General features: G+C 48.4%; 1 protein-coding gene across 1 annotated transcript in view; it reads right to left on the bottom strand.

The window, feature by feature from the left end:
- Positions 1-21308, bottom strand: part of LOC149345261 (uncharacterized) — a 209935-nt gene that overhangs the window by 158052 nt on the left and 30575 nt on the right. Inside the window, exons 2-4 of the mRNA XM_089542740.1 lie at positions 9645-9698; positions 9357-9475; positions 4957-4974 (exon numbers count right to left, since the gene is read on the bottom strand). Coding sequence (XP_089398866.1) covers positions 4957-4974; positions 9357-9475; positions 9645-9673 — 166 coding nt within the window. The 5' untranslated portion in view covers positions 9674-9698. The remainder of the gene's footprint in view (positions 1-4956; positions 4975-9356; positions 9476-9644; positions 9699-21308) is intronic.

A 21308-nucleotide genomic window follows, 5' to 3' on the forward strand; every position in this document is an offset into this window, starting at 1 on the left:
TGCAGGCTCTGATACTAGAAAAACGTGGTCTTTGATTAACAATCTACGAGGTGTCAAAAGGCGTGGCAATGATGGCAAAGATTTTGTGTCGTATTTCGGCACTGATGAAGAAAATATAGCTAATGAATTCAACAGGTTCTTCTCGCAAGTTTCGGACAGTGCGCAACAGAATCCCTTACTTTGTACTCTGAAGAACAGCACAGTTGAATCTGCACACCTACCTTTGCTAAGCGAGGATGACCTCTGTTCAATTATTTTTGGTCTTAAACGCAATAGATCTTATATATACAAATACCTCACAGGTTCCAGACTTGGAACATTGTGTGAGGGGAGGGGTTACAATATTTAGCAGACAAAAGATGGTACAAAGTGGAAAGAACAAAAGTAAACAATATTAAATACTTTGGACTGCAAACAATTATTACACCGTACTTAAAAAAAACGTAATATATTGACACAGAGGAAAAAACAGCAAACAAATAGCGGCACTGCATGGATTTGACAACACATACGAACACAATTTATGTACAATATCATGGATGCATGAAGGTGGTCAATTCGTTTTTGAAGATTAATGGGTCACGTATGGTAGCAATGCGATCCGGAAGGCCATTCCAACACTTGATAGCACGTGGCAAAGCAGAAGAATTAAACGCGAGTGTTCGGCCGAATAGACGTTGGAAGCTAAGATTATTATGTAGGCGACGTGAAGTGCGCATTGGGCGTGTAAGTGGCATTGTGGACGCGTGACGACTGTATATTAGTTTCTGTAGTAAGCAAAGAAGTGCGATATCCCTACGTGTCTGTAAACTTGTTAGCGACAAAGATAACTTGATGCTTGTTACGCTTGAATGACGGTTGTAGTCGTGAGAAATAAAACGCGCTGCACGGTTCTGAATTGCTTCGAGTGAATGAATTAAATAAGCCTGATGTGGTGACCAGATGGCTGTGGGAATAGATGGCATTTCAGTTGATGATTTGCGAACCTTGTTCGACATACTTAAAGGCGTGTTGCTGTCGCTGTTCAACAGCATTATCTCAAGCGGCATGATCCCGGTGAACATGAAGGCGGCTATAGTTACCCCAATTCACAAAGGTGGTGCACGTAATAGGTATGAGAATTATCGTCCTATTTCAGTCTTGCCCTGTTTGACTCAAATATAAGTTTTTTAGATAAGCACAAAATCCTGTCACCGTGTCAATATGGTTTTGTGCAAGGTAAAGGGACGGAAATGTTTTTGGAGGATTTTTCTGACATGTTAAATCGATCTTTTGAACGTAACCAAGTGGTGTGTGCACTGTTTCTGGATGTCAGCAAGGCTTTTGACAGCGTGTGCCACAGTGTGTTATTGTGTAAACTGTCCAGGTTAGGCTTCCGTGGAGTGTTTCTTTCGCTTTTGGAAAAATTTTTACTGCAGAGAACGCAATATGTCTCCATTGGCCGGGCAAAGAGCGCTTCTTTGTTAATTAAAGCTGGCGTTCCGCAAGGTTCTATAATTAGTCCCCTGTTATTTAACGTCTACGTGAATGACCTTTCAAACTTTGTTCCTGTAGGCCTGTACCAGTACGCTGACGATACTGTACTTGTAACCCAGTCACCGAACTACTCTGACTCAATTTCTTCTCTTCAAACTGCAGCAATAATTTCTATGGACTGGTTCTCAAACAACCTAATTAAAGTTAACAGCTCTAAGACTCAGCTTATATGCTTTCACAGCCCGATGAAGAAGGTAGATTTAAACCATCACCTTTTCTTGCACGGATCTGATTGTTCCCAATGTCAATGTGTACCCTTGAGCTATACAAATACAGTGAAATACCTAGGATTATACTTTGACAGTGCTCTTTCATGGAATGATCACTTGTCCCACGTTTGTAAAAAGCTCCGAACTGTCTCCTGTGTGCTTTACAACATCAGGTACTACATGCCGCTTTCAATACGCAAAGTTATCGCAAACGCCCTTGGTTACAGCATACTGCGCTATGGCATAACGATTTATGGTCACTGTGCAGTTCGCTGGAAGTGCAGGATTAATTCTCCTACGATCTTTATTAAAAAATATCGGCTATGATTTAGGCCTTCCCTCCAATTCTGATCTCTTTAAGGTATTTTCTCTACCTGATTTTGATCGCCTTTTGATGGAAACGATCGTCCTGAAACATTTTTGGCTTAGTGACTATAAGATTCCGTATGTTCCCACACGGTCTCTTCGACCGAAGGAACCTTTTTGTATTCCCCGACGGTCTACAAGATATGGAAGGCGAGTAAGAGATTATTACGTTCCCCTTCACTTTAACAGGTTACCTCCAAGTGTTCGCCGGGCAAAAACTAAATACAAAATAAAAAAGATGCTGCGATACATTAATTAGAGGGTTTACGACATCTGCGTGTGCTTTACCACCTGTCAAGTAAATCTTGTGATTTCATTGGTTACTGCTGTATTTATTGCATTGATCTGAGGTATTGTCATGCCACTTTGGTTTTTCTTCCTTGCAATTTAATCTGATGAGGATCTTTTTTCCTTCATGTAACATGAGTCTTGTGTCTATTTTGTTCTCACCATAATAATAATTTGATGTCCGTTATTTTGAATGTGTTTTTTTTTTCCTGTGTTTAAGTCTGCGCGGTTCCGCTGCCTGTCGGGCTCTGCCACTCAAGCCCCATGAGGCTTTGGCAGGCCGGATTTCTGTACATTTTTTTTAAATATTTGGCGCAATAAAGTATTTGGCGCAATAAAGTATTATTCTCGTTTCTGTGCTTACTTTTATCCTTTTTTTATTACGGATTCGGCGGCCACCTGCGCTGCAGATGACGACGCTCGGTTTCGCGCATGCGCAGAAGAGGCAAATCTGGCCTCCGGCTCACGCGAAGCGCGGTGTTGACGAGCCTAGCGAACCTCTAGCTTCAGAATTGGGGGGGGGGGGGGGGGGGGGGGGGGCTTTTAAGCTCCGCCTTTAAGGATATGACGCGACAGCGGTTCCTCTTTCCCACGCAGGCACGGGCACTGTTTCCGATTTGATAGTCCCAATCATTGTGTGAGAAACCACGTGACACACACACATAGCTTCGCTTTAACCAAGCCGTACGAAGGTGGCGTAGCGGTAGCGTGCTGACTCGCACACCGAGGGTTTGCGATGCTCTGCTGGTGTAGCTGGCGTCATATGGGCCACCATTTCGACCCGCCTGGAATTTCGACTCAGGCTTTGCTGTGACACAGGGCCTTTACGCTTTCTCCTAATAAACACATCGATTTCCGCGACGCCATCAGCGCAAAAAACGAAGACACAGAACGAGAAGGCACGACACGGGCGCAGGCTATCAACTGAATTTTCATTCACATGAAGAGATCTTCTGCCCACAGTGAGACAAGCACAAAAACACAACAACCGCGAAAATCAACCAAAAACACAATCACCCACTATCCCTTCGCGTGCACCGTGATGCAACCGTCAATTACACTTCTCAAAAACTGCGCGCAAACAAAACCACGACACCTTAACTGTCACGCTGATATCACGCCAAAGACCCATATCGCCTGCTCGCCTTAAGAAAACTGGCCAAATAGGTTGTCTCCCTATCAAGCAAGGCCACAGATGGTGATGCCACACAGGAATCTGAGTCTTTCTTGATTAGGTAAGCCTCCACCATCTCCCTGAATACCTGATCGCTATGTTTGAACAAGACGCTGGTCCTGTTCAAATGAGGGTAGCATTTTTGGCAACCCTTGCAATGCACGGCGAGATTGGAGGAAGCCGCGCCCTTCAACGACCTACGATGCTCCGCCATCCGCTCGTTTACACAACGACCCGTCTGACCGATGTACTTTTTTCCGCACGAGAGCGGCACTCCGTAAACAACTCCAGTGTTACACCCTGTGAACCTAGTTTCCTTCCTGTGCGCTACCGAACAACCAGTTCCAGAACGACTGCCCTCAGACTCTAGCTTTTTACGCACAGCACTACAAATCCGCGCAAGCTTATTTTTGGCCGTGAAAATCACGTCCAGTCCGTACCTCGCCCCCTCTTTCTTGAGCCGGTGTGAAATTCCATGGACGTACGGAATTCCCACCACACGTCTCCGTCCCTCATCCTGCTTGTTGTTGGAACCACTACTCCTCTTCTTGGCCAGGATCCTTTCGGAGATCTGAATTCCTACCAACTAGCCCAGTTTACCGTTCTTATTAACGCCATCAGCAGCGGAACTAGCGGACGCCAGGCAAGCCGTCCCGGCCAGAGGCAGCAAAGGGGCTGGAGGAATATACTTCCTTGTATCGCAGGCGTCGCTTCTACCAGTTAACTCGGTAATGATCAACGATCAAATTTGTTTTTGACACTCCTCTATCTCAGGCCTTGTTTCGCACGCGAGGAACACGTTTAAGCGCATTTTTCTCACGCTCGCAATCCGGCACGAGATACGCGTTCTTACGTCATCGTAACGCTGGTGCTCTCTAAGCTCTGCTGCCCGCCAGTGCGGCGGAGCACGCAGGCGGCGATCGCCAGTCTGTCAGTCCCAAGTGATCCCGCACTGGTGGGTAGCGTGAGAATTCGCCGCGCTCTGCGCACTCCTGATTTAGCGCAGAACGCGAAATCACATGGTGGGAAGTCTCATGCTGTCGCATTAAGAGTATCCGGCGTTGGTGAGGGAAACTTCGGTTGACAGGGGGCAAGGTGGAGAGACGGACACCACGGACAGGGCGGCTCACACTACGAGTGCTGTACTTGATCGGATGAGTGTAGCCGGGCTGTCACACGATGACCGATGGACTGAGTCCCTACACCCGCTGGCATGGGATGAGTCGGAAAAACTTTGGTGTCGAAATAAAAGGATTCCTTACGTTTCAGCTACTTTCATCTACTGCTCGAAGGCAATGCTGGCCTTTCCACGGAGTGCTAGGTCTTTTCATTGCGCCTTGTGAGAAAAAAAAAAAGAAATACAGACGGCCTGTAGTCACTTACTGGTCGGCCGCTTTGCCTCTGAAAAGTAAAGAAGAAAAGTGCAAATTATGGCGCTGCCGTGCTCAGTTTACTTTGGTAGCGCGGCGACCGTTGACTCGGCGACAAAAGCAAGGCATTGGGTGTAATTAAAGGGAGAAGGATTGGTTCTCAGCAAAAATCTGTTTCTGATATTTTTTATGTTTGTTCGGCAGCGAAAAGAGGCATTCACTGCGGAAAACACTGGGTTTGAATATGACACGCCCCGCAACCTAATTCGAAACTCCCAACATCAAGGAAAAATATTCTCTGAGATCCCCGTTCGAAAGCGAATGAAAAGCTGTCTTCACCGCATTTTGCGAAAACGACCAATAGCTACGACAAGTTTGTTTTGCATTAGAGCACTCGCTCTTAAGGTCCATGACCTGGCAGCCAGGGCAGTCAAGTATGCAGCCACCCGAACGCGCCGAGGAGACTCTGCTGTGTGCGGGAAGAGCGCGTGGACGAATGACGTCATGTCGTGAATCAGCCGCCACGGTTCGCAAGCGGAAAGATGCGCATAAGGAGGAAAGGCCTGCACCTAAACAGAAAACCTGCTCGGCTCATCACACGCAGAGCATTGATGTGCGATCGTCATATTACTTGTCTGGGCTTTTCTCGCTTGTAAAAGCTACGTTTCGAACGCAGGTAGCCTCATTTCCTCATATTGGAGTCCGCCATTGAGATACAAAAGGCCAGAAAATAAAAAAAAGGGGAGGCGGTCCCTGCCCCGACATAGCTGTCAGAGGCTTAAACTAATCAACATAAATGAATAGCGCTACAGAAAAAAAAAACACAAAATGAAATTTGAAACTAAATGCCAGTGAGCAAAAAAAATGCACGCTATGCCGCGAGTTGAAACCAGAATCGAGGGCCGGAAGACGCGCAGAAGATGTTGGCTGATGCAAACAATGAAAGCGAAGCGGCAGGGGTCAGGCAAAAGATAAACAAAAAGAGGAAAGAAACAGTGTAAAATAAAACGGCATGAACGACAAAGAAAATCAGATGACAGCTTCGGTTGTGAAGTTCCACGATCAGTTCTAACGACGTGAAAAACGAAGGAACAAAAGTGGGCAGGAGAAGAAAGGCGAGGATGATAGAACGAGGTGAGAAAAGAGCGGAAATGTGAGGCAGTGGGCTACAGGGAAAAGCGTGTGTCACGCCCTCCCACCTGGGTCTGTGGGCCCTCCAGCATAGCATCAATAGCCCCATAGAGCTTTGAAGAAGGCAAAAGAAATAGATGGAGAGGAAAATCACAGTCGATTACGATAGTCAGTAATGGTAAATTTGAGCGCAGCTCTTCACACGCCATCTGTCACCACTGGCAGGTGGCGTGTTAAGCTGTTAGCCAATGTCCGAGTTCTTCCCCTGGTAGCAGCCACTGTCCGGTCGTCCATTCCCCTTCCTCTCGCCATAGCAGGTGGCAATTCTCTCTACTACTACCCGCCAACGCGCCACCTGACAGGTGGCGCGTTACGCCGACGACGACGCAGGGACGGGCGCCCAACAGTTCAGCTCTAAGAAAACTATATGGCAGCTGCAGAAGTAACGGGCCAGTGACAGTGGGCCAGTGACAGTAGGGCGTTGTACTGCTCACAAGTGCAACTGCTTGTTTAATCAGCGCGCTGCACGGAAATTACTTTTTTATTTAGTTAATTTGTATTTGGTTAGTTAGTCAGCTTTTTTAGTTAGTTTTTAAAAAAAAAAATTTTTATTCGAGATTTTTGCCATTAGGCATAATGAAAAAGGGAGAGAAGGTTAGAAGAAGGAGTGTAAACAAGAACCGCTTAAAATGTGGCAAAAGTTCACGATAAAGCGATTATCATGTGTCCACTTGCGATACTCGCCTGCAACGTCCCGTCGCAGGCCTACCTTCCTTAGGAAGCGTCGTCTCACGGAGACTAGCCGGTCAAGTCCACAGCAAGTGTTTTTCGTCACACTGGTCTGGCGCAGCACCACAGTGGGGACACTTGTCCGTCACTACGAAACGTTTTTCACGCCACCGATGACGCACAGGAGTCAGAGCAGCTCCTGCCCGAATCCGGCGCACAGATACCTCCTCCACCCGAGTGAGACTACGGGGGAGAGGGTTCGAACACGGAAGAATTAGAGCGCGTGTTCGCGAACACAAGGCCTATTTCGCGAGAAAATAAGACAGGAACGGATCTGGGGGAAAAGGGGAAGGTGCCAAGATGTGTCAGTGTGTGTCACTGCATCCACGTGAATATTATGAGAATCCTGGGCATGGCCGCGAAACCAGTGTATACGCACAGCCACGGGTATCTGTGCAAAGTTGGTGAATGGATTGTGTTATTTAGAATGTGCGCTGGAAATCATTCGCCCCAAAAGACTGGATGCAATGGATTTACTGAGAATATCTGAAATTTACCTAGATCATGAGATATAGAATCACAGGCACCTTCACAAGTGGACTTATCGTCCAAAACGATGAAAATAAAAAGGGGAACCGATCGTGGCCTCCTAAGAAATGCAGGATGGGTTTCGGTGGCGGGAAAGAATATGGAATGTGTGCAGCACCGAGAACCCAGCGGCAAAGTTCTGTGCTACTGTGAGAGGAATACCGTTGTGGAGTCCATTTCCTGCAGACAAAAGCAGGAAAGGCGACCGGACAGAAAGGCAGAATAACTGAGAGTAGTGGGCAAATCCGAGACGTTCAGTCGAGGTCGCTGCAATGTCCGCAAGCTCATTGCCGACAACGCCCCGGTGACCAGGGACGTGAAAGGGCGAATTGTATATAGCGCTGGAATTTGGAGAAATAGATGGTGGGGCAATGTTCAGGCTAGATGCCTGGATACGGGAAACAGAACGTAGCAAAGGAGAAGCAATTAGAGTAGAGAAAAAAAATGGACGAAAATGCAAGATGAATTGGTGAGAGCCAAGCACTCAGCCCCATAAGCGCTCGTGACAGGACTAAGAGAAAACTTTCCTAATTTGACAATACGGCCTGACTGGCCAATGACCACAAATGCCGCTCCAGCTGAGGAAATCTGTCCGTAAAGGTGTGGTAGAACGCACTGATTGGTGAGGTCAGCGGCCGCGGCTGGAATACGGCACTCATGTGAAAAACGTGAAACATTACAGGGATGATGAACCCAATTGTCGTATGGTATCTGGACATCAGCAAAGTAAAAATGGCAAAAAACAAAACGGCAGGTTCTTTTTCACTAAAGAGGCGGAATTGGGCATTGAGACTGGCTAATTCTGTTTAAAGCGGAGAAGCAGCCGACAGAACATGCTACGCAGCCGTTCGTATAGTGCAATATGCGTCGGTAAGAGCTAACAGGGGAATGCGCTAGGCGGACAAGAGAATTTTGCGGGCACGCGGCTCAGGAGGCCACCAGAGCGAGGAGGCATATGCAACAACCGGAAGGAATATACGAAGATAATGCAAACGAAGGGCAGCGGATGGAACCGAAAAATGCGTGCAAAGAAAACCTGCAAGCTTGACGGTCATGGAAGGAGAATCAAAGTAAACCCGAATACAAGACTGAGAGGGAACCGGTGTACCTTGGAAGTATAAGCTTACGGCGGTTCGTGCGAGTGCCATCGGAAAGAGTACAACATGATTTAGGGGGACTGATTTGTAGCTTAGCTTAGGATGCCCATCAAGCGATACGAGTGAGAAAGCCAACAGCTACTCCTTCGAAAGCTCTCCGTGAAGCACCTGAGATATCAAGAAAATCACGTCGTCGATATAGGCCGAATAAGAAACTAAATGACAGAGGGAGGTAAAGCAATCGGTTAACTACATTGCTCCAGTGAAGTGGGCTAAGAGGCAACCCTTGTTGGCTCCCTAAAGGAGAATGAGCTACCAGCTCGCCTGCCTTGGTATGCAAGACCTCTTTACGATTTTGGCCACGACTACCTGATTTGCCGCGCCTTTCTTTCCTATTGTCCTCGTCTTTCGCACTATCTTGTGAAAAGGCCATAGAAGGTGACGCAGATTTGAAGGACAATAATCTACACGTAAAAAATGCAGCACGAAAGAGTGCCAAACAGAATCAAACGCGCCTGTGAAATCAGGTGAGAACAGCAACGCCGGCTTACCCTGAGCCCGGAAATAAAAAAGGCATTGCCGCAATGATCAAAGAGTCTTAACAGCAGATGTGGAGCGCATGAAACCACACTGGGAGGGACGCAGAAGGTTGCGACTGCTCAAAAATAGTAGCATCGAGAATGAAGTACCTTTTCAACACCTTGCGAGAAATCAAATTCATGCCGACTGGTCGATCAGATGACGTATGCGCTGCAGCACGGCCCGGCTTGCGACTGAAAATGAGCCAACAACTTTGGATGTGTCCCAGTCACAACAACGAAGGATGAGCGCTGGTCCAGGAGGCCAACTTTGAAACAGAGATTCTCACCGCCGGAGACGAGGTGGTATAGCAGAAGGCTGAGCAGCATCACCGACAGCAGCCCGGCAGCGATGATGTCCCACGACCAGCGCTGTGGTGCCGGTGCGTCGTGGTGGAAGCCACGGTGCCTGCGAGTGTATCAGGCCTTTTTTAATTACTGCTCAGGCTGCGAAATTCACGCTAGTGCTGCCTCAATGTCCGCTACTTCCTAAGAGGTAACGGGTCCGCCGAAGCATCACGTATTAGATAAGGAAGATCGCGACACGCGATTTTGTCCGTGCTCAAAAAGGGTCTTACCTCAGCACGATCAGCGAATCGACCGGCATGTTGGACCTGGCGAAGGAGCACTCCCTGGAAAATAAAAAGAGGCAGCATGTTTCTCCGCACGGGCAAACGACTATTGTCAGGAGCGCATACTGCGTAGAAAACTACCGAACTTCTCTGCAATTTTGCTGCGTTACCTCACCCTCACCTCTTGTTTATTCTGTCATCGATGAGACTGCACAAGGAACAGCTTTTCTTTAGCGCTGTGACGCGCTGAATAATGTTTTGTACTGCGAGTTAGTCTCTAAAATATTTGTAGCAGATGTTTATGTTTATGGTTTATGGGGGGCTTAACGTCCTAAGCGACTGAGGCTATGAGGGACGCTGTAGTGAAGGGCGCAGGAAATATCGACCACCTAGGGTTCTTTAACGTGCACTGACATCGCACAGTATACGGGCCTCTAGAATTTCGCCTCCATCGCAATTCGACCTCTTTGGCTGGGATCGAACCCGCATTTTTCGGGTCAACAGCCGAACGCCGTTACCACTGAGCCACCGCGGCGGCTGTAGCATATTTGACGTACAAGTTCCATTCATTGCATAAAAAGATGGAGAGAAGAATGATGCTAATGCACACATTGTTTATTGTTTCATATCTGGAAGTGACAGCGATTGGAATGATTGGACAGTGTCGAATGATGGAACCGAATAGAATGGATGGAATGGATAAAACTTGCAGCAGATTTGACGGTCAAGTTCCACTCATTCCATCCAATCTATTCAGTTCCATCATTCGACATTGTCCAATCATTCCAATCACTGCCACTTGCAAACATGAAACATCGGGAGCTGAGCTGAATATACGAGACGGGACAGGCGAAACATAAACACTGTGCATAATTTGCATAAACTGCATAAAGCTGCACAAACACTGCGTCCGTTACCATCATTCTTCTGTCCTTTTCTATGCCATCTTTTCTTTCTTTATCCAAGACATTCCGTTAAAGAAATGCCTTGGGAGACAGGACAAAAGGCAGCAGACGGCAGCAGACTTGCCTGACTGGGCCGCCAAACCCCTTGGCTGCTGCGTGCCCAAAACCACGCAATCCAAGCGAATAATACAGTAAAAGAAGCACAACAAAACATCCTGGTAAATCAGAATAAATACTTTAAACAATAGGTTTTATAGCGGGTTAAAGAACATTTTTATTTATTTATTTATTTATTTATAAATACTGCGGTCTTGAACAACAAGACCATCCCAGGTGGGCACATAATTTGTGTAACACTGTAAGGACAAAAAAAAGGACAAAAAAAAAGGACAAAAAAAATACAGCAGACAAGGCGTCACCAGCAGCGAAATTACTAAATCGCACTGTATCGTTTTACAACATTAGAATACATACACTACAGTCATCGAGCCAAGCATATAACAGGTTAAAATCAAGCACTTTGAAATCAGCACAAATTACTGAGGAAACGAACACTCAAAAGTTCGTCACTTGTTGCAGCAGCGCCTCAAAATGGGACAAATAATTCTGTTCTACTATATTACCAGCAAGCTTGTTCCATTCGGTAATAGTTGTAGGAAAATAGGAATATTTATAGCAGTTCGTTCTTGTGCATAAAGGTTTTACGGAAAGAGAATGTCGTAACGACTAGAGTAACTAACAATTTTCGAGTTGTCAATGTTGTAATGCCAGCAGTCATCAGAGTACACATGTTCACTGCTTTCAGGAGTAGAATCAGAAACCAAGTAAATCAGCTCAGCGCTGATTTTTATTTTTCAGTTTCAGAAAAAGTCCCTGAGCGGACCTTTGAGTCGCTGCGCTGGGGTGGCAGCAAACAGAGTTTCAGATATTTGAGAAGATTCGCTATGCAAATGTGGTTTAAGAAAGCTTGGTTTTTCATCGTCATTTGTTGTGAGGGAACGTGGCCTTGTTATAATTTTTTTTTCGTTAATTATATGGACCAGACCACGCGTAATATTTTCAGCAATAAACGTTTTTTTTTTTCAGATTTGCAGTACAATACATAGTTATAGGGTACATATACAGTCGGAGGCCCAAAAGTCGAAACTGAAAATAGGGTCTCCTATATAGTTACATGAACCTGCGTATGCACAATAATCCCAAGTGAAAAAAATATATATATAAGAGAGAAACAAACAACAAAAGAAAAACAAATGTAAAGCAAATGATTGTGATAAAGCATTTCTAAGGACAAAAATGTATTACACATGTAAGGTTGCAAGCATGTGGCGTTTTAAGATTGTTGAATTTGTAAAATGACATTGATGATTTCAGTGAAGGGTGCAAGCTGTTCCAAGTGTATATTTATTTATTTTTCGACAGGTACTGCAACCTTGTTATCAGATCTTAGGCAAAAGTGAACAATTCGGATCAAGAAATGCAAAAACTGCAAGCAAGGTACTAGACACTGAAGAATAAATCAGAAAAACTCAAGACGATATTTGCATCATGAAAGTCATTTGACGGGGAGAGGCACATGTAACTAATGATTTATGCGCAAGTGCACAGAGGACTGATGAAGCCGTTGGGCAGTCAACAGTATCGGCGGATAACGCATTTCATTCACAAATCGCAGGCGGAAAAAAAGGATTTTATATATGCATTTGTACGATATCGGTGCTGTGCGCGGGGCCATTAGGACCGCTAATCCTTTCTGACCACCCAGCCGCGGCAGACTCTCCCGGCGGGAGGTGGCGGCGGGATACGCTCGAAGCGAAGTGTCACCTTTCTAGGAACGATGCGCCGCGCGCGAAGGCGCCGAGCCGCACGGGTGTCCATCGCCCTTTGGGGCCGATTCGCGCCGGCTATCCAAAGAGCGCTGAGAGCCGCCGCACACCGATCGCCCCTCTCGTCTTGACGGACATTAGATGCGACACAAACTTGCGACGAACGTCTGGTTCGAAAGGTCTGCAGGCCTTCTGAAGTTTAAGCACTGCCAGACGGAAAGGTGTCAGGGGGCTGTTGACGAGAGGGCGGGGGGGGGGGGGGGGCAATAAAAATGACGAATAGCCGGCGACAGCGCGGCTAGAGCGAAAGCCTGAGTTGAGTGACGCGACTGACCGATGTCGGTGAAGCGCCGACTAAACAGCCTTGGGAAAGCTAACTCGCCTGGGAACGTGGGTCCGAGCAAGCAGTGGCTTAGAGCGGTAACTGCCCGTTTAAGCCCGATAATCCATAATTCCGGGACGACGCCAAGGTCGAGGGCCATCGGGGAAACCGATCGCACGTGCTGGCACGACTGTGTGTTTGTACTTGTTTTTTTATTTTATTTTGCGATGGAGAAGGTGATTTACCTTAAAGGGCCACTGACCAGGGTCCGGACATATTTGAAAAACAAGCCCACTGCATAGATGAGGCATCGAAGATAACCTCTGCAAAATACTAGAGCCATGCGCGCCCCGAAAAGCTGCGAAAATTCAAATCAAAGCCCGCTCGTTCTTTCCTTCAACAAAAACGGCCCGCCCCACTACTCTGAACCCCGTTGACGTCATGGGGGGTTACTTTCGCTAAAGGCACTCCATTGGTGCATCGTTCTGACTGACGGGAGAAGGTTGGGCGTAGCCTTGGCGTCGCGTCGTCTGCACAACGCTTTCCGCAGCGCCTTCTGTTCTAGCTCATGCCTACAAACCCGCATGAAGGAAAAAAAAAACTGCGGAAGGAGCGTGCGGCGACAGCCTTGAACCCTAGCCATAAAAAGTAAAAAATAATAAAACTGAGGGAGTTGGTTCGCCCCCCGCCGTGATCACGTCACGAGACGCTCTGCGTGCGCGCTCCCTTCTCAGTTTTTTTTCTGTGCAAGGCCCCCAAAACAAGGTTTTAATTACTAGTGCAGCAGAGTCTTTCCCTCGCTCGCCCACTTGACCGCTCCGCACAGACACCGCTTATCCTTCATGCATCTTGCGTACGCCTTGACTCCAAAGAACGACATGGGCTTCGGAGCGGAGAAAAGACACAAACACACAAACACACAGAACACAAACACACATGAAGAAAAGCAAACGGGCGGTTGCCGGGCCCGAACTTCGCCGTGTGTTTCGAACAGAACCGACTTCCGCCACTCCGCTCGTGAAGCGGTGGGGAGGCCTAAACAAAAAATGAAAAGGTGGCTCGCTAACTGGGAATGACAAACAGATGTATGAAAGGATGCGCTCGCTAACAAGTCTAGGTGGTTGAGCCGATCGCGCCTCTCGATCGTTCAGTGTGCGCGCCCGCAGCGCCCCACCCCCTCCCCTCGAAATGACCCAGCAGCAAAAACCAAGAAAAGAAATCTATTGAAGGCGGGGCCATGACGTAGCCCTGTGACGCACTCCACAGACACCACGCCTCCGGCTTACATCGGAGAACGAAGGGGTGATTTTGCCTTGCCGAGCCTACTCGACGAGGAGCGGGAGAGAAAAATTTCGATGAGGGAACGGAAGGAGAGGAGGCTCGCCCAAAGAGAGGTAAAGAGTGTTTGCTACCCGGGGGTGGGCAGGGGTCCTTTAAAAATTTCGAGGAGGGAACGGAAGGAGAGGAGGCTCGCCCAAAGAGAGGTAGAGAGTGTTTGCTACCCGGGGGTGGGCAGGGGCCCTTTAAAAATTTCGAGGAGGGAACGGAAGGAGAGGAGGCTCGCCCAAAGAGAGGTAGAGAGTGTTTGCTACCCGGGGGTGGGCAGGGGTCGCACAGTACACGGGCTTCTAGAATTTCGCCTAAATCGGAATGCGACTGCCGCGGCCGGGACTGAACCCCGGGTCAGCAGCCGAGCCCCATAACCACTGAGCCACCGCGGCGGCAGTCAAAAAGTTCATTAGTAAAAATTAGTTATCTAGCTTACTACTTAAGACGATTCACCGGTTTTCCGGTGTTCGCCAATACTGGTAACACGATGCCGCAAAAGCCATATGTTCACCTAAAAACGCCTAAGAGCAGGGCGAGCGCAGCGTTAAAAATGTCCCACCGACAATACCTCTGCACTTCTTGCTGAGGAGGCCATGACTTCTGCCGCGAGAACATCCCCGACGAAGAGATGATTAAGGCGTTATTTTCTGAACACAATCTGTCGATTTTTTATTTTTTCAGCTAACAATACACATAAGGGTAGAAAGCTAGCTAAGGCTGAAAACAGCGCTAACGGGGACGAAGCAGACAAAGGGACACAGCGTCGTGTCCCTCTCTCTGCTTCGTCCCCGTTAGCGCTGTTTTCAGCCTCAGATCATGCTCAACCAGCCCAAATTTCCACCCTTTTGAAAGCTGAGCTAGTTGGTATACATTCATTATGAAAAATCCAGGCACTAACAAACAACGACACAGAAGGGACACAGCGCTGTGTCTCCTCTGTGTCGTTGTTTGTTAGCGCCTGGATTTTTCATAAGGAAATACACATAAGCCAAGCAACCTTTTAGGCGTTGAAATAGTTGGGCGTTGCTTGTGTTGTTTTCTTGCATTTTTCCGCTTCCGTTATAATTAATCGCACGATTTCTTTTATTACCCACGGACTGCGTTCCCGCAAACACTTTTCGCTGCACAGGTACAAACCTTTGCCCACATTCTAAAAAACAAGGCGTTTGAAGGAGCACCACAGGTCAGTTGAACTGCATGTTCAATTGATTCACACATGACTTGAAATGTAGAAAACGAGTGATCCACTGCGTCAAATATATTATCATCAGTGGCACGTGAGAAAATGGGAAAGTTCTTTTCTCTGTTTCAATTCGTGACTCCAAGTTTATTTCTAAAGTTAGGCACACAGTTTTGTGGTTTCACATGCTTTCGAAAACTTGGACTTGTGGGTTTCTGCGGACCATAGCGGCATTTGCAAGATAAAGGTCCAGAATTTACACTGTGTTTTTGTTTTGGACACGGGTAGGTTCTTTTACAGGCTGTGTAAGGTTGTTTGGTTTATGGGGTTTAACGTCCCAAAGCGACCAAGGCTATGAGAGACGCCAAGGTTGTAAGGTGCAAGGTTCTGAAGAGCTACTTCATAAACGAAAGGCTCAGAAGAACTTCAAAAAGGCTCAGTAGAGTCACTCCAGTTCACGGATGAAACATTAAATACTCCCGCAAGAAGCATACCACAACGCTTGTCCCTATAAGCGCACAAGAACTCATTAAAGGGTCAGTCTACTCACCGAGATGAGTGTATAAATAATGGCATATTCTGGTAGTTGGCACCCTATAACATCGATAACGAGGGGTCTACGCCCGGTTTAGGCAGGAATTTATATTTTATTTCGGCGTTAAAAGTCGCGTAAAAAAGCATGGTGGCGACCCCAAACGTTCATTTTGTTCAAGAAAGTGATAGCCTTTTTTTGTAGAAGCATAAGTGAATATACAACGTACCATTTGCATGCCCCAATGACAGAGAAACGCACGTTTTGTTCTAGTAAACTGTAGAAGGCGTACCGCTCGCTTTTTCTGTAAATCACATGAATATTTATAGTTACACGTACGCAAAACAAACGCAGGCACATTCCCACATTTAGTTCAGCGTATGCTAGCTGAGACGCAAAAATAAACTCAGCCTATAGTGGCGCCATCTGGTCGTCAGGACTGGAACCATTGCTGTAAACAAACCGACTCTCCACTTAAGCCTATGAGCGGCAGAATCGTCACTCTAATTATTAAAATAAAGCAAATTTATCTCTTATATGTTTTCTTATAGGCGAGATGAGACGAAGCGAAAGACCGGCGCCCCATTTATGGCCAGTGAACGCACTGAAAAAGGCAGCAACAACGAGAATTCAGTCCGAAGCGAGAGGTCCGGCTTCGACGGGCGCCGCCATGTTTGTCGCCGCGCGGCGGAAATCCAGATGGTTGCCAGATGAGACTACCATCTCATATAGATGTGTTCCCACATTAATAAATTCTATTTTAAAATGTTCTACCGCACTCCTTGGTACCACAGTTGGCTAAACGGTAATTTGAGTAAAGAGCTATCGGTTGCCGCAAAGAAAATATGGTCGATAAAATTCAGTAGACTGACCCTTTAAGGTTTTCGAAAGACATGTTGTCGCAGTTTGCCAGCGGACAAAATGCTACGATTAAATTCCATTCATTATGAAAATTTTTACAACAACGCATTTAATTGAGGGCTTGGCAGCAGCACATCGGAGAGGACGCTCAATCAATTGTTTTATGATGCAGGCGCTGGCTGTCTTTCTTCAAGTTCCGCCATCACCTGGTTGCACGGAAGTAAGATTCACAGCTGCAGTTGCCTATCATCCAGACATCAAGTCATCTGCACGAGCCGGACATTGCCCTCCCCCCCCCCCCCCATCGAGATTACCGAGCCTTTCTTCCCCTATCATTTCCTTCCATCTCATCAGTGACGTCACAGTTCGTGGCTTTACCAGCGGCTAAGGGAAGCTGTCCTCCAGCTGTCTGAACCAATGGGTTTGGCAGCAGCGCATCGGAGAGGATGCTCAATCAATTGTTTTATGATGCAGGCGCTGGCGGTCTTTCTTCAAGTTCCGCCATCACCTGGTTGCACGGAAGTAAGATTCACAGCTGCAGTTGCCTATCATCCAGACATCAAGTCATCTGCACGAGCCGGACATTGCCCTCCCCCCCCCCCATCGAGATTACCGAGCCTTTCTTCCCCTATCATTTCCTTCCATCTCATCAGTGACGTCACAGTTCGTGGCTTTACCAGCGGCTAAGGGAAGCTGTCCTCCAGCTGTCTGAACCAATGGGCTTGGCAGCAGCGCATCGGAGAGGATGCTCAATCAATTGTTTCACGGTGCAGGCGTTGGCGGTCTTTCTTCAAGTTCGGTCGTCACCTGGTTGCACGCAAGTAAGATTCACAGCTGCAGTTGCCTATCATCCAGACATCAAGTCATCTGCACGAGCCGGACATTGCCCTCCCCCCCCCCATCGAGATTACCGAGCCTTTCTTCCCCTATCATTTCCTTCCATCTCATCAGTGACGTCACAGTTCGTGGCTTTACCAGCGGCTAAGGGAAGCTGTCCTCCAGCTGTCTGAACCAATGGGTTTGGCAGCAGCGCATCGGAGAGGATGCTCAATCAATTGTTTCACGGTGCAGGCGTTGGCGGTCTTTCTTCAAGTTCGGTCGTCACCTGGTTGCACGCAAGTAAGATTCACAGCTGCAGTTGCCTATCATCCAGACATCAAGTCATCTGCACGAGCCGGACATTGCCCTCCCCCCCCCCATCGAGATTACCGAGCCTTTCTTCCCCTATCATTTCCTTCCATCTCATCAGTGACGTCACAGTTCGTGGCTTTACCAGCGGCTAAGGGAAGCTGTCCTCCAGCTGTCTGAACCAATGGGTTTGGCAGCAGTGCATCGGAGAGGATGCTCAATCGTTTCACGGTGCAGGCGTTGGCGGTCTTTCTTCAAGTTCGGTCGTCACCTGGTTGCACGCAAGTAAGATTCACAGCTGCAGTTGCCTATCATCCAGACATCAAGTCATCTGCACGAGCCGGACATTGCCCTCCCCCCCCCCATCGAGATTACCGAGCCTTTCTTCCCCTATCATTTCCTTCCATCTCATCAGTGACGTCACAGTTCGTGGCTTTACCAGCGGCTAAGGGAAGCTGTCCTCCAGCTGTCTGAACCAATGGGTTTGGCAGCAGTGCATCGGAGAGGATGCTCAATCAATTGTTTCACGGTGCAGGCGTTGGCGGTCTTTCTTCAAGTTCGGTCGTCACCTGGTTGCACGCAAGTAAGATTCACAGCTGCAGTTGCGTATCATCCAGACATCAAGTCATCTGCACGAGCCGGACATTGCCCTCCCCCCCCCCCCCATCGAGATTACCGAGCCTTTCTTCCCCTATCATTTCCTTCCATCTCATCAGTGACGTCACAGTTCGTGGCTTTACCAGCGGCTAAGGGAAGCTGTCCTCCAGCTGTCTGAACCAATGGGTTTGGCAGCAGCGCATCGGAGAGGATGCTCAATCAATTGTTTCACGGTGCAGGCGTTGGCGGTCTTTCTTCAAGTTCGGTCGTCACCTGGTTGCACGCAAGTAAGATTCACAGCTGCAGTTGCCTATCATCCAGACATCAAGTCATCTGCACGAGCCGGACATTGCCCTCCCCCCCCCCATCGAGATTACCGAGCCTTTCTTCCCCTATCATTTCCTTCCATCTCATCAGTGACGTCACAGTTCGTGGCTTTACCAGCGGCTAAGGGAAGCTGTCCTCCAGCTGTCTGAACCAATGGGTTTGGCAGCAGTGCATCGGAGAGGATGCTCAATCAATTGTTTCACGGTGCAGGCGTTGGCGGTCTTTCTTCAAGTTCGGTCGTCACCTGGTTGCACGCAAGTAAGATTCACAGCTGCAGTTGCCTATCATCCAGACATCAAGTCATCTGCACGAGCCGGACATTGCCCTCCCCCCCCCATCGAGATTACCGAGCCTTTCTTCCCCTATCATTTCCTTCCATCTCATCAGTGACGTCACAGTTCGTGGCTTTACCAGCGGCTAAGGGAAGCTGTCCTCCAGCTGTCTGAACCAATGGGTTTGGCAGCAGTGCATCGGAGAGGATGCTCAATCAATTGTTTCACGGTGCAGGCGTTGGCGGTCTTTCTTCAAGTTCGGTCGTCACCTGGTTGCACGCAAGTAAGATTCACAGCTGCAGTTGCCTATCATCCAGACATCAAGTCATCTGCACGAGCCGGACATTGCCCTCCCCCCCCCATCGAGATTACCGAGCCTTTCTTCCCCTATCATTTCCTTCCATCTCATCAGTGACGTCACAGTTCGTGGCTTTACCAGCGGCTAAGGGAAGCTGTCCTCCAGCTGTCTGAACCAATGGGTTTGGCAGCAGCGCATCGGAGAGGATGCTCAATCAATTGTTTCACGGTGCAGGCGTTGGCGGTCTTTCTTCAAGTTCGGTCGTCACCTGGTTGCACGCAAGTAAGATTCACAGCTGCAGTTGCCTATCATCCAGACATCAAGTCATCTGCACGAGCCGGACATTGCCCTCCCCCCCCCCCCATCGAGATTACCGAGCCTTTCTTCCCCTATCATTTCCTTCCATCTCATCAGTGACGTCACAGTTCGTGCCTTTACCAGCGGCTAAGGGAAGCTGTCCTCCAGCTGTCTGAACCAATGGGTTTGGCAGCAGTGCATCGGAGAGGATGCTCAATCAATTGTTTCACGGTGCAGGCGTTGGCGGTCTTTCTTCAAGTTCGGTCGTCACCTGGTTGCACGCAAGTAAGATTCACAGCTGCAGTTGCCTATCATCCAGACATCGTCATCTGCACGAGCCGGACATTGCCCTCCCCCCCCCCATCGAGATTACCGAGCCTTTCTTCCCCTATCATTTCCTTCCATCTCATCAGTGACGTCACAGTTCGTGGCTTTACCAGCGGCTAAGGGAAGCTGTCCTCCAGCTGTCTGAACCAATGGGTTTGGCAGCAGCGCATCGGAGAGGATGCTCAATCAATTGTTTTATGATGCAGGCGCTGGCGGTCTTTCTTCAAGTTCCGCCATCACCTGGTTGCACGGAAGTAAGATTCACAGCTGCAGTTGCCTATCATCCAGACATCAAGTCATCTGCACGAGCCGGACATTGCCCTCCCCCCCCCCCATCGAGATTACCGAGCCTTTCTTCCCCTATCATTTCCTTCCATCTCATCAGTGACGTCACAGTTCGTGGCTTTACCAGCGGCTAAGGGAAGCTGTCCTCCAGCTGTCTGAACCAATGGGTTTGGCAGCAGTGCATCGGAGAGGATGCTCAATCAATTGTTTCACGGTGCAGGCGTTGGCGGTCTTTCTTCAAGTTCGGTCGTCACCTGGTTGCACGCAAGTAAGATTCACAGCTGCAGTTGCCTATCATCCAGACATCAAGTCATCTGCACGAGCCGGACATTGCCCTCCCCCCCCCCCCATCGAGATTACCGAGCCTTTCTTCCCCTATCATTTCCTTCCATCTCATCAGTGACGTCACAGTTCGTGGCTTTACCAGCGGCTAAGGGAAGCTGTCCTCCAGCTGTCTGAACCAATGGGTTTGGCAGCAGCGCATCGGAGAGGATGCTCAATCAATTGTTTCACGGTGCAGGCGTTGGCGGTCTTTCTTCAAGTTCGGTCGTCACCTGGTTGCACGCAAGTAAGATTCACAGCTGCAGTTGCCTATCATCCAGACATCAAGTCATCTGCACGAGCCGGACATTGCCCTCCCCCCCCCCCCCATCGAGATTACCGAGCCTTTCTTCCCCTATCATTTCCTTCCATCTCATCAGTGACGTCACAGTTCGTGGCTTTACCAGCGGCTAAGGGAAGCTGTCCTCCAGCTGTCTGAACCAATGGGTTTGGCAGCAGTGCATCGGAGAGGATGCTCAATCAATTGTTTCACGGTGCAGGCGTTGGCGGTCTTTCTTCAAGTTCCGCCATCACCTGGTTGCACGGAAGTAAGATTCACAGCTGCAGTTGCCTATCATCCAGACATCAAGTCATCTGCACGAGCCGGACATTGCCCTCCCCCCCCCCCCATCGAGATTACCGAGCCTTTCTTCCCCTATCATTTCCTTCCATCTCATCAGTGACGTCACAGTTCGTGGCTTTACCAGCGGCTAAGGGAAGCTGTCCTCCAGCTGTCTGAACCAATGGGTTTGGCAGCAGCGCATCGGAGAGGATGCTCAATCAATTGTTTCACGGTGCAGGCATTGGCGGTCTTTCTTCAAGTTCGGTCGTCACCTGGTTGCACGCAAGTAAGATTCACAGCT

Source organism: Amblyomma mixtum, chromosome 5 (assembly GCF_055824585.1).
Source record: "Amblyomma mixtum isolate Tamu chromosome 5, ASM5582458v1, whole genome shotgun sequence".
In the NCBI taxonomy this organism is placed as follows: Eukaryota; Metazoa; Arthropoda; class Arachnida; order Ixodida; family Ixodidae; genus Amblyomma; species Amblyomma mixtum.